We start from the raw sequence: 14,277 nt of genomic DNA, 5'->3' as shown, positions 1-14,277 counted from the left end.
GAGAGAGAGAGAGAGAGAGAGAGAGAGAGAATTTATAAGGTGGAATATTATTGATCTGTTATTAATATTTATATATTATTAATATATTGGCGGTGCCGGTTCGAATCCGGCTTGGGGCGTCGACTTTTCATTGAGTGTCGGTCCCACAAAATGAAAAACTTTGATCCCCAACCATGGTTAGGCAGTATAGGACTCCAATGGGAGTCTTGGCCGAAAAAAAAAGTTTAAACATAAGTACGATATGATAATAGAATTACTACTCTCAACGAACATTTGTTGATATGTTGACATATGATTGTGGGTAAATTGTACTTACCAAAAAAAAACATTATTATATAAATCCCTGTCAATGCTGTTATAAACTATGTTTTTTACTAAGCACAATTGAACTAATATTGAACAATTAAATAAATATAACAATAAATTATGAAATAGTTAGCTGTTACATTGGAGTCAGAATTTAGCTGGCACTGAATAGCATTCCTGCTCAGTGTTAAGGACCACCAAGAACAATAGGTGAATAGCTTCTTGTTATGGATCTCGCTCTGTAACTCAGAGTGCACTATCAGGAAACGTTATTGCAGGGAGGTTATTTTATTTTGAACAGGTTGAGGAGGTTATGTATCTAGGAGGTTGACCATGATTATGCAAATAATCCTTATTAAATAACAAAATATTTGAAACATATATTTAAACATTTAAACTCCCACATATAAACTGATCTAGTAGAAATGTTCAGAAAGTGAGTAGGGCAGTTGAAGAGTTAAGTTCACTGTTTGAAATAACGAATGCACTTCTAGTAAAAGCATCATCAAATAAGGTCTTTTTTTTTTCGACTATTTTAAACACTAAAATAGAACACACGAATTAAAATTCTACGTCTTTCTATATATTCATTTTTCTCTAAAGTATATCGATATCCTGGCGGAACGGAAATTAACCTCGGTTGCCTGAATTCATTCGGTGTAATCCTCATTTGAATAGCTTGCACTACATCAATCACCGAGGCCAGATCGCGGAAATGGTTTCTGCAGGGAGACCGGACATCTGACAGCTAAGCCTGAGCCAGGAAGTACGAGGATAGTCGCGGAAGCAGCACAACCACACCGCGACAGCCACATACAGATGGAGTTCTCTGGGGTCTTTGACACTCCTACTTCAACCTATCTTCGCTTCTTAACATTTGGCTAGAAAAATCATGTTTTTTAAAAGTAATTCAATGATTACCATGAAAGCTCGCTGTTATAAATATGTGATGTGTCGAATTTTTAGATGGACGAGCAATACTAAACTATTTAGAGCATTGGTATCATTGTTAATTTGTATACTCATTCATATAATTATTTTAATGGTTTTTATAAATGGAGCATACAGTTGGGTAAGAGAGTGATTCTCAACTACCTTGCTCTGATCTGTGTCAGGTTAAAATAAGTAATTTATTTTCATTCCCACGAAAGCTTTACTTATACATTGTAGCAGAGATATCCTCTTTAAACTTTCATGTCTTTTGCGAAGTTGGTGTTAATCCCTCCAATGGCTTAAATAGTAAAATTGATGGTAAAGCATGATTCTGACTGCATCACACTGTCGCTAAACACTCCTTTTATAGTACTTACTTCAACAAGCTTCTCCATTGACAAAATGTTTTTAATATACCAAAAACTCATATCTCGGCCTGTTAACTGTTCAAAATTAGTTTTTTGGCCGTACTAGTTATATGGCTTGTTTTTAATTTTAATAACCAAAAGAATAATTCAAAAGCAACCAGTAAATGAAAATTTTAATAGCTTTACTGATATATTAGTATATCTATATTTACATAGAATGAATTTCTAAAGGATTTGAGCATTTTAAAGTACCTTTAAGCAAAAATTGAAATTTTTCCTCACTAAAGGTAGAATTTCACAGAGCCCTCCTTCTGTGTACTTTCATCATTTATTGTTATCCATTACTAGAATGTCCGTAGTTACAGATAATTCTGCCAATTCATTCGAGGTGAAGTTAACGTATTGAGTAGGGTGTTTGAAGAAAACATCAGAATCCAATAATCATAGAATATATTTTTGATAAGAAATCGTGAAAGTATATAAAATTAAGGAGAAAATAAAATATAATAAAATTAACCCGCTCTGACGGGTTGGTTCTTGAATTTGATTTTTGTTTTTCGCATTTTAACCCATTTGCAGGAGACAGAAAAATTTGGAAATTTATATGTAAATAGTTATTCTTTTTATTTCCATTTTTCTTTTATTTATTTTTTTTTTCAAAAATTGAACAAGTTCATTGGTACGTTGCATCATTTAAAATCCATTATAAACTCCTGAGAACCAACAGCTGATTGAATTTAAGGTTGTCAAAATTAAAGAAAAAACAACTAAAACATATAACAATAAAATAATAAAGGAAATAGGTTTGTTAGACAATTTTATTAAAAAAGATCAATGTTTGTTTTTAAAGTTAATTTGGAATTACCATTTTAGACAAAGCATATTAAAAGTTTAAAACAATCTGACGATTAACAAAACCACTGAGAGACAGCAAATTTGAAGTTATTTTATAACTTAAAGAGGAAATTAACCGACCTCGACTGAGAAAAAAATGAAGTCATCTATGTGTAAAAGAGCAAAATGATCAATTACTAAAATAAATCAACATTATAAAAAAATAACTTGGAAGGATGTTTTATCTAATAAAAAAAAAAAAAAGGAAGTAATAATTACATTTTAAGAGGGAAGTTAGAGTGAGTGCTACCAATGGGTGGTTTCTCTATATGCCTTGTATCACTTTATTTTGATCTTACATCAAATTTTCTTAATGTTTTTTTATGTAACTACAGTTGTAAATAGCAATAAATAAATTTAAAAAAAGAAAGAGAGAAGAATTATTCGGATTATTTATAATTATTTTATCAGTAATCTGGTCAGGAAACTATGATGTGTTCTATCTACATTCTTCTTTTTATAAAAGCCTATATTTTTTTAATAATTACTTTCCAGAGGACATGCTCAGAGTTAGTTATTACCCAGGGTATCCTTAGTACAAGGTTTAATATTAGTATAAGATATAAAATCCTTAGATAGGCGATAACCCCAGCCGGCGGGTTATCGAGGCGAGATAAAGCTGAGTACCGAATTCACCGGAAAGCTCACTAGTTACTGTTTCAATGCATTCTACGCTGTTAACAATTCACTGACATCACAAGCGGAATATTTTATATCTGTCCTCATCCTATCTTTCTTATCTTTGTACGAGACCTTCCTCTATGCTAAAAATTAAAAAAAAAAATAATCTGCTTGCAATATAATTTATATGGAGCGTCTAGTCCTCGAGTAGTGAGTGGATAGTTATATGTCATCGTTGTTATCGAAATAGCATTTATTTTAACTGTTTCTTTTTCTTTTTCTGTTACACCATCCTGAAAACATAAGAATTTTTAACAATTAAAGTTTATCTGCACCAGTCATCTTTTTTTTTTTATGTCTGCACTAGTTTTTATTCAGGCCCCAATTAGAAAATAACTGTTCGGGTAAAATAAATCAAAACTCTCTTCACCATTTTTAATTTTCAATTTTTTTTATATATGTATTTTTGTAAACCTATAGCAGAAACTTGAGATGAACGATACATTGCGCTCAACTAGTGACCATGAAAGGCCAATGATACCACAAAAGATAAATTTGTTACTCACTGTTTAGACATTTCCTTCTTTTCCTTTATTCGTGGTATCTTGTGGTTCGAAATTGCCGAGAATGCGGATAAAGTTGGGAAGTTTTTACTCCTTTTTTTTTTTATTGATCATTATAAAATATTAAAAAATAAAATTAAGATCTCCTATAACAGATTCTATAAAAGAATTGTATCTGAAATATCGATATTTTTAAAATATAATAAATAACAAAAGAATGCATCATGATTTCATTGCCAGATTACGGGATAAATTATTATTTATATTTTCGAATCATTTACATTTTATAATTTAAGTAAAATTCGTCCTCCATAGAACAATAGATTAATGTATCACTGTTTTTGACACCTTTTCCTTTATTCATGGTATCTTGAGGTTCAAAATTGCAGAGAAAACTTTCTAAACATGCTGTTTTTTTTAATACATTAATCATTATAGATCGTATAATTTTTTATAGTTTCGAACCATTTGTATGTTATAAATTAAGAAATAAATAATTCTTTTTTGGTTAAAAGAAATAACTATATTGAATGAACTAAACAAAATTTCCTTGTAAAGGTTATAATTTTATTAAATTAATCTTAAGGTTAATTTACATTTCTTAAAATGTTTGAAGGGGGCTTTCATGAATGATTTGACAAAATAAAAACCTTTGTATTATATATCCGTATGAAACCCCCCTTAAATGTTTTAAAGACAAATCGTAAAAGCAAATTTTGTCTGCAAATTATGATGCAATCAAAAATGTTTAGTTGCCTCATTCTAATCCACCAAAAATCTAACATTATTAAAAAAAAACTTAATTTCCTGCTTCTCTGTTTGTAGTCGGATCATAGTCCATGTTATTTTGTTATTTGGAGGTCTGCTATCGTCTTTATAAATTAATTAAATTTGATTAAATGTTGAAGTTTTCTGGAAGTGCGATACCATTAGCAAGAAAAGGGACTTAGGAAAATATCCACAAGTGAAGTGTGATTTATATTTATTCCATCTTCCATTAGTTTCCGTGCAATAGATCTAGTTAAGTCAAACCATATATCTTTAAGAGAACTTTGTCTACTTTACGATGGTGCTATTGGGTCTCAATAGACCTTGAATAGTTTTTGAGTGGAATTTGTTCTACAAAAAGAATAAATTTTCTCCTTTTTTTTCTTGATAATTGGACCATGGTGTACAGGTACATTTTTTTAAAAATGATTTGCAGAATTATTCCCGACCCTGAAGTCCACCGATCCTGCACAAAGACTGTGTATTTAATTATTCAAAATTAATTTAAAGTTGTATACCATTTATCTACAAACGAATAATAACATTTAACTATCATTATAAACGTATCCAGTTTTTAATTCAGATAAGCTATCAAGAAACAGGGATATTGAGAATGCAAAGAGTAAAAAGACAAAGAATTAAATGCTGATTTGAACAATCAGTCCAGTTCGGAGAAGCTGCTGACTCAGATAGCAGTAACAGTCCACTCATTTCGTCACCACTGGTCAGGGCTTCGCCTCCAATCCTGCCTCTTGTTCAACCACAATATCCAAATCAGGAGGCGCAATCACGTAATTTTCCGTTTATCATTATCTTCGTTTTCCTGTCACAAATGTTGGTCAAAGAAGAGGAGTAATTTGTCAAAACTTTTCTTATAACTAATAAACTATTATTTGTCTACGTTTGTGATTTATTTTCCGTGGTTGCAGTTTATAAATCTTTAATAGTAATTCGATGAAATTATTAACACTGAAAAATTTTCACAGGAAAGTGTAGCATGTCCCATATTTTAAAGAAAAAACGGTATTTACATTAGTTGTCCATATCAGTAATAAGTGGATAGTTCTACAGTGTCCCTGAAGAATCAGATAATGATATGCAGTTGGATTAACCATAAACTTATATATATATATATATATATATTGTTTAAACCATCTCCTTGCACAACCGTTGGCCTAATAACAGTCCTTACAAAATACTCCACCCCTGAACCTTCAAGGGTTGTAGTGGTACACATTTAGTATATATATATTGTTATATTATTTTTAAAATATTGTTGTTTTTTTTTATTTAAGATATAAAATTGTTTTCTTGTGCCATGAACGGGTAATAGTTGTAACAGAATAATTAAACAGATCTTCAATCAATATTACAGTAGTGAACGCACCATTCAACACCATAACTGACGTAATGTACAAACTAGTAAAAATCCAGTGCATTACGAAATACTGCCAACCAATGCTACAAGAATTTCCACTAAAACTGGCTCATTAATTAAACCATCTGTTAATAAGTAAGATCCTACAAGGTGATAAGATTTCAAGATATTTACGACCATATAACATAATATATTTACCACGATGACCATATAACCATAATATACGATATTTACTTATTTGATCAAGTGAGTTCAAAAATTGGGCTTCTTTCACGGAAGCTAGTAGACCTAAAATATATTTTCTATTTTGAAAATAATTAGATATTTTTTTATCTTTTCTTTTGGGACACTCATCACCTACTGATATTATATCAAACAAAAATAAATGGTTATGTTCTTTTTTTGGGCATAATGTTACGTCAAAGGATTCCTATATCCTATGAAAATTAACATAAGCTCCTGTTTAGATGGCTAAGATGACTTATTTGATCCTTATAAATTTAATTCTAATCGCATATGTATGTGACTCTAAGTACATCTGAAGGTTACTTCCTCTGGTGAGTAGAGTATTCAGCCAGCTCTTGAATGACAACATTCGCCTATACTTTCAGCAATCAAATAATATTTTTATATCTCTATTGTTTTAATATTAAGAATTCGTTCTGGTTTTTGATGAAATATTCAAGTATTGGACAAGAAAAAAAACCTTTTAAAGTCTCTATAACAGTTATAAAAAACAGTATATATATTTTTTTATTATTATTATTTATTAATTTATTTACCATATCAAAAAATACCTCTACTGAACGCTTGAACTTTTTAGTAAGGATGTTTATTTGAAGAAAAACATGATTACTGAACACTGGCTTAATCGGGTCAAATTAACTTGGGAAACCAATTAAAAACAAACTTATTTTTTCGTTTGGAAGTTATATAAAAAATAAAATTGTGTAACTGATTAATAATAAATTTTAAATTGATATGTGCTACAATTTTCGAAACGTTTTCTACAATTGAAAAGATCGCTACAAAAGAGATGCCATCGCCCCTCAGGCCCAACTCAACTGGCTAATTAAGCCTGTTAACAATAACTTCTTATCTGAACAGCTGTTAATGAAAATTTATTTCCGCAATTAACGCTATAATGACGACACGAGTAATTATGTAATAAACATCCAGCCTCGTAAGGACTAACCTGGTATGCTGGTTTTTGCTAGATATTATTCTTTATTTATTTGTTATTTTTAAAAGTGTAATTAGTAGTTTTTTGTCATCTTGGTTATTATTCGAACTGTCATAGTATTAAAAAATTCTTAAAATAAGTGGTTGTATTAATTACTTTTTTTGAGATGGGAAGTTTTTTTATTGAGAGATAATATAACCCACTACACTCGAGGGTCCTATTTGTCCTATTGACAGGCTTGTATAATTTCTCAATAAAAAAAGCTGCTTATCTTAAAAAAAGTATCGAATACAACAATTCAATGGAACGTACTTATCTATTCATACTGTATATGAGACATTAAAATCTAAATTGCCTTAAACCACAAAGGTGCCCAGGCTACAATTGCATTTCATTTCGAATAATTAACATAAATATTATCATAAAATAAATAAAATTAAACAGTATTATTCCGATATTTCAAATGCTTTTATCTATGCTTTTATACAAGAGTATTAGGAAATTTGGTTTGCTAAGACATCAAACACCAATAGGTTGCACTGTATTATAACCAAAAAATCAATATTGGAGAATTCAAGACTAGGTTAGGGCACTTTTGCTTCCATACGCTCTTATAACAACTAATATAAGCAAATAGATTTATAAATTAGACAATAACAAAATCCGGGGATACCGGTGGCAACGTGGTAAGGCACGATGCTACTAACTGCTAGGACCCGGGTTCGAATCCGGCTGGGCAGAAAATTGTTTTCTGTTATACTGTAGCCGTGAGTCAACCCTGTGAGTTCTGGAGTACTCCTGGAGTCCACCCAGACTCATAAATTGGGTACCCATAATTAGGTAAAAATCTGGTGGTCGAGTGTGATTCTGACCAAATCACCTCCTTGCCCAACGGTTGGTCTACTAACAGTACTTCCTTACAAAATAAGTATTGTTAATAAAGTACCCCTGACCCTTCATGTGTTGTAGTGGTACAGATTTTAATTTTTTAATAAAAAAATCAGAAAACAACTAAGACAATGAAAAATAAAATAAATAGTTTTTGAAACATTAATAGCTAACTATATAAAACTGTATTTAAATTATATTAATCTTCAGATTATCTAACTTTTTATGACATAGAATTATATAGTTTTGATAAAAAATAACTATAATAATAATTGAAACAAAATCAAGTTTGATTTTTAATTGATTTTTTACATCAAAGTCAAGGAACGTACTTTATATACAATGCACATTTTATTTTGGTAAGGCAAATCAGAAGTGGCAAATTAAATAAAGAGTTCATTTGATTCTTAGGTAAGAGTTCTGTTCAGCTGGCTGTTGTAGAAGTTTTATTCTTAAGTTGAGATCTTAATTTTTTTTATTTTTTCCTTCTTTTTTTTCTTTACTTGTGCTAACTAATTATGCATGGTTCACAAGTCTTTTTATATGTTTTTCTTATCCTACTGGCTAAAAACTTTTAATTGAAAGCCAAAAAATCTTGTTCCTTTGAAATGAATGAACACCAATATCTCTTTCATATTCATTTAATTTATTTTGTGTTTCACCTACACTATAATTACCAATATATTTGTTAATATATACATATATTAAATAAAATAAAATTACTATGATCCAGCATAATCAGATGCTCTTTTATTAATGAATTTTAATTCATACATACCAAAGAACACCAATTCTCAATTAGACCACGCCATCGTAGCCTTAATTGACAAGAATAAATAATAAATACTTATTTCATAAATTATTTACTTGATAAGAGACACGAGACGCCATTTATCCTAGTATCCTGATACAGCACTCCGTCATGCCTTCCCACATCATTTAGTAACTTCCCTTAGATGAGATAATATCTGACAATTTTTTTCCTTATTTTTCTAGTGAGTAATGGATTTTCCCTTAGAAGTATATGCGTTGTCTTTTAAAATGTTTAAAGCAATGAAACACAATACCAATGTAACATACGCACACATTGAATGACATCAGTAATCACAATTGTCTAAACACCTCTGAAAAAAGAATAGATAAATAAACAAGTTCCGCACAAATATTTGCGATTTTTTATTCAATTGGATTTTATGATTTGTATATTCTTATTTTTTGGGAAATTTTTTTCACATATTCGATTCAATTAGTTGAAGAAACAGGTACTAAAAAAAAAAAATAAGATTACATGACTCACACTGTTATTGCTGTTTGAAACATCTTTGCGAAATAACTACGAACATTATTGACTATGAACTATGATTAGAATTTGTAACTGATTATTTTTAATTTCGATTTGTAATTATTTGGTTCATCATTTATATTATTATTTATTTTCGCTGATTTCCCCATTCTTTTACTTTTAGCTTGTTTGTTTATTGGCGCAACAGACTGTGGAGATCCAAGGCCTTGCGCGATGTACTTAAGAAATACATCCCGCGTTTCTTGTCGTGGTTTTCGTAGGGTGGGTCCGTCACTCCCACGCCTATTTTTGTGAGTGCCCCCCATAAACTGACGGGCCTCACAAATTCCCGGGGGGAGTGAGTATTGTATAATTTTATGTTTGGAAAAATCCCAGGTAGGGTCGGGCTCGAACTCGCAATCTATAAGGTTGGCAGACAGGTGCGTTACCGCACTGCTACCGTCACCGCAGCCTAACAAAAGGCGTATTTTAAAAACTCCATCTTCACTACATGCCTTGATTTGTTCACTTGAAATATTGCCAGTTCCAGCTGCTTATTAAAATTTAATATGATTTCCTCCTTACTTGGTTCCTCTATCAACGATTCAGCATTCAGAAATTGTATATATCTTATATTTAATATAATTTTTCATCAGCCCTATTAACTAATAACAATTGCCGTCTGTTATGTTAATTAAATTGATATATCAATCAGCAATGATATGATAGGCTTCTAATAAATTAACTAGCCTGCCTGACCAAATCCTAAGCTGAGTGAGTTAGGTGCTAGGTGCTTGTATAAACAGAAGGAACTGCCCCGCCTTCAGCCATGTGGCCCTCAGTGTTTACCGCCTGCGTTTTTTGTCCTTTCGGAAACAGTTTAGTCATAGCTCATGCTACACATAAAGCAGTGGTGGCGGCAATATTATAAGCGCTTAAACAAATAACACTTCCGTGACTCTCGTTTCATTACCACCAAACTACAGATGATCTCGGTTCTGAAATTTAAAAAAATAGATAAAAGGATGACGGAAATGATCCAGTTAGTGGTCAGAAACAACATATGAAATAGTAGTAACTGTTTTTAAAATGCAGACGTTTCGTCAGGGTTGAATAGTTAGACCCTATAAGGTCGGGATTCAGTAAATACTTAACATTAGTTGATATTTATTTCTGAACGCCATTCGGAAAATATGCATGCGATGCTACATAATCAACCATCTATATGTAAATAATATAAGTTCAACAAAAAATATTACCCAAATCAAAAAATGTTCTGATGATTTTTTTTAATCTACTTCCTATGTTAAATCCATTGGATGACCCTTATTACATCCCCTTGCCTAGCCACTAATGTCCATTCTCTGTTTCAGCTATTCGCAACCATTGCTCACCTTCGCCGCAGTATGCACTGTGCTCATCATGGTGGTCGGGCTGGTGGGCAACCTCCTCACCATCGTGGCTCTATTGAGGTGTCCACGGGTCAGAAATGTCGCTGCAGCCTTCATTATCAGGTTAGTGGAATATCTTACCTCTCACTTTTCGAATTTTTATTACTGACTATTGTCAAAAAATATACACTTCAAGCTTCTCAAGAATTCGATACATGCTATGATGTCCACAATCTCTTTCCTACAGCCGGTGTTTAATGAGTCGTTGCTCCTCTTTCTGTATAAGTTTTGAGTGTTCCCGCACACTCTCACTTGAGTCGATCGGCTATTGTTTACCAAGTATGTTTTTATGAGTGTTTGAATAAACAAATAGCCTACATAATACCCATGTAACAACTGAATAAAATTTTAATTTATTTGTAGTTCTAGTATACTGCAAAGGTATTGAGAGTACGACAGACGGATCGTTTAGTTACCTACACAATTTTATACTTTGAACTTTAAGACGGGCATGTACCAAGATATAAAGAATTTCCCAGCGAACCTCACACCCAACGTCAATCCTCACAATCCCAACACATACATGCTCACAATCCGTATGAAAGCTAAAATATCCTTTTAAAAATAATTGCTTGTTTAATTATATATTTATTACAACAAGCCAATTTGATATATATTCTTTTTTAAATAAACATGTTTATACCAACTTTATTTTTTATGAATTGCTATTATAATACTACTGTATTATTACATCATTCTGATGAAGATGCATGTTTCATTATCTACTAAGGTGACTTTCTTGATTACTAAGGCACAGAAGGAGCTTTCCCTTCTGCCTAAAAGAGAGAGAGGGTTAAAAGAAATTTTATGTGCAATAAGGTTAAATTTATTTACAAAAAAAAGGAAATGTTCTATTTCTTGAGTTTGTAAATTGTATGGAGGATACTCATGCCGTATTTAATATGTAATTTGAAAAAAATTATTCACTTCTACAATGTTTTCTGATAATTTTTTTTTTTTTTTCAAATTCCAATGTTTTGCTCAGTATGTTCAAACAGGCTTGAGTACAGTGTTTAGAAGTTTCTTTGTTTTGTTTTTCCCCTGAGTTAAAGGGTGATTAGTAAGCCTAGAAGTAGAAGATATAAAAAGGTAACGTACTGACTTTTATGATTTTTTCTATAAGTTTTGTGAGATCACTTTAGCCGAGAGTTTTGTCCATATATAGTTCAAAGTATCTTTCATTAATTTTTTGCATGAGTTAAAAACGTTGTATATAAAAAAAAAAAATTGAAAGGTATTGACGTATTATCGTTTGGAGCACTGTATTGGCCAACACTGGAAGTGATGTAATCATGTTCACCTGTCTCTTTAGACCATTTTACGAGCAGAAAAAAATTGAAGAAACAAGAGTGGGTTAAGTGATATTCTCTTTTTGAAGGTTCTCCATAAATAAAATAACGTCAAATATGAAGGTAAAAATTGGAAGAAAATAGGTACCAATGCATATTTGGCTGGAATAGACACCAGTATACCCATACATTAAGTACGGACCAGCTTCTGTAACGCCTAGCAAAGGAGCGTATAGGCACACCCTCTGAACTTTCTGTTTGTTGGAATTCTCCCATCTCTCGTAACAGACTGCACCCTCAATTAGGGCTTTATGGACCTGAATATATTTTAATTGTGTGACTCCGGTGATGATCCCTCGTTGCCCGGTTCCTAGAAATTCTATTTGAGCACAATTATACTTCGCTACGATGTACGAAAAATTAACATTTATTTAATTACCTCCTTTACAAAAATGCTTTAGCTTCAGTGAGTTATAAGTTGAACTTGCGTATAAGAAACAATTAATGGCATGATTATCTTATTTGTTTCAGTCTATGCGCAGCTGATTTCCTCTTCTCAGCCGTAGTACTGCCATTTTCAGCTAGCAGATTCATCATGGGTACATGGGTCCATGGAGATACCTTATGCAAGATCGTTCCACTCGTCCGGTATGGTAACGTGGGCGTTTCTCTCTTATGCATTGCAATGATCACCATCAATAGGTAAGATAATAAGAAACATTAAGATGCCAATGACATCCTTTATTTTATGATCCATTTTACGATATTTGTTGATATCTTATCTGAATATTTATTTTTAAGTTTGTAATTTTATTGATTATGTGGTCTCAAAAAATCAAATAAGTTATTGTCTTTCTTTACTTAAATGATTTCATCATGAAATTCTCTGAACTTTTTTCTTTAACACATCCATAATAATAAGAAAATACTACAAAGTCAATATCAGATTAAGATGACTATTATTTTTTATAGTGGGTATTATAGTCATTTTTTGTTATCACTATAGTATATAAGTACCATAACAGGAAACATAATTATGTATAAAATCAAATCAAATTATTGAGAATACTAGTATTGTTATTTTGTATACATTAATGAAAATATATGAATATATATGCCACTCTACCCTTCCCCTCTGTTAGTCATAGTAGCCTAAAGGAATATAGAAATGTTTATCTTTAAATTATATTATACTTAACTCTATATGGGTTCTTATAATAGAATAAAATACATATTTTTCATCTTATATGTTGGAGCATATTAGTTAAATATAATCTTGTTTGCACTAGACATACTGTAGTCTTAATCAAAACATTCACTACTTGTCTTGTCATTCTTATAATAATCATAATCCAATAATTATATTGTTTGTCAGTATTGTGATATTGTGGTTTTACACACACTGTTACTGGACTGGGGTCTTTTTGTACCAATTTATCAGTCACTGATTTCTAGAAATATTATTTTTGTTATTTAAATTATAGCAAAGCCATATCAATCATAACTAAAATATATCCACAATCAATTATACTTTGAATAATATAGAAAAATACCGGTCAATTGTAGAGATCACCTTTTTTCATATTGATTTAAAACTCTTTAACTTTCAAATTAATTCTAAATATGTTATTTTCAAAGTTTAAACTCAGTTTTTGGTGCTTTATACTTTTAATTTTAGTACTGTAAGACAAGAACTACTACTGAAACTGGTACTCAAGTCTGTGATTGGGGCTGAGCAGTGAATTTTATGTTCACATCTTGGGACATAAAATGTAACCATAAAAAGAGTTTGTAATTTACTTACTAGCTGGTCCAATATGGTTCTGAAAGTTAGCTGTGGTAGATTCAAATATTATTTTTTTAATGATTTGATTTTTTTTGTCAGTACTTAATTACAAAATATTTTTATGGATGTAAATATATATTTTGTCAGTCTTCCCAACAAAGGCAACCTCTTATGAACACAAGTTCGAAGTACTTAACTACTACATTGCTAAAATGAAGAGAGATGTTTTTATTATAGTGTATACTTGCATACTACAATACTATATATCATTATAAATTTGAATAAATATAATAATTAATGGAACATTTCTATGCAAATTTACCCTATTTTTTATTTTTTAAATTATTTTTTCCTCTGACAATTTTTATATGTGTGCATAGGAGTGTCAATAAAAAATAATTGATTTAAATTGGAGAGTGTAACAACTATTTAACATAATTACAGGTCTTTAAAAGATAAATTTTACTCAAACTAAATATACTGATGTATTGAATAGTAATTACTTACTATAATGTAATTTAATATGTCCTCTAAAATTCTTATAGAGAATATATTTCATGAAATATG

The 14,277-nt window shown here is 30.8% G+C and overlaps 1 protein-coding gene across 5 annotated transcripts in view; it reads left to right on the top strand.

Annotated features, from left to right (window-relative positions):
• The window catches only part of moody (G-protein coupled receptor moody), a 112,739-nt gene that overhangs the window by 89,576 nt on the left and 8,886 nt on the right, over positions 1-14,277 (top strand). For all 5 annotated transcript variants that reach the window (XM_014432307.3, XM_014432306.3, XM_014432308.3 and 2 more), the window contains 2 exons: positions 10,558-10,698; positions 12,456-12,626. In XM_014432307.3, coding sequence (XP_014287793.1) covers positions 10,558-10,698; positions 12,456-12,626 — 312 coding nt within the window. The remainder of the gene's footprint in view (positions 1-10,557; positions 10,699-12,455; positions 12,627-14,277) is intronic.

This window comes from Halyomorpha halys, unplaced genomic scaffold, assembly GCF_000696795.3.
Source record: "Halyomorpha halys isolate HHAL.00 unplaced genomic scaffold, Hhal_1.1 Scaffold1043.1, whole genome shotgun sequence".
Taxonomy (NCBI): Eukaryota; Metazoa; Arthropoda; class Insecta; order Hemiptera; family Pentatomidae; genus Halyomorpha; species Halyomorpha halys.
This window is presented reverse-complemented; position numbering and strand designations above follow the sequence as displayed.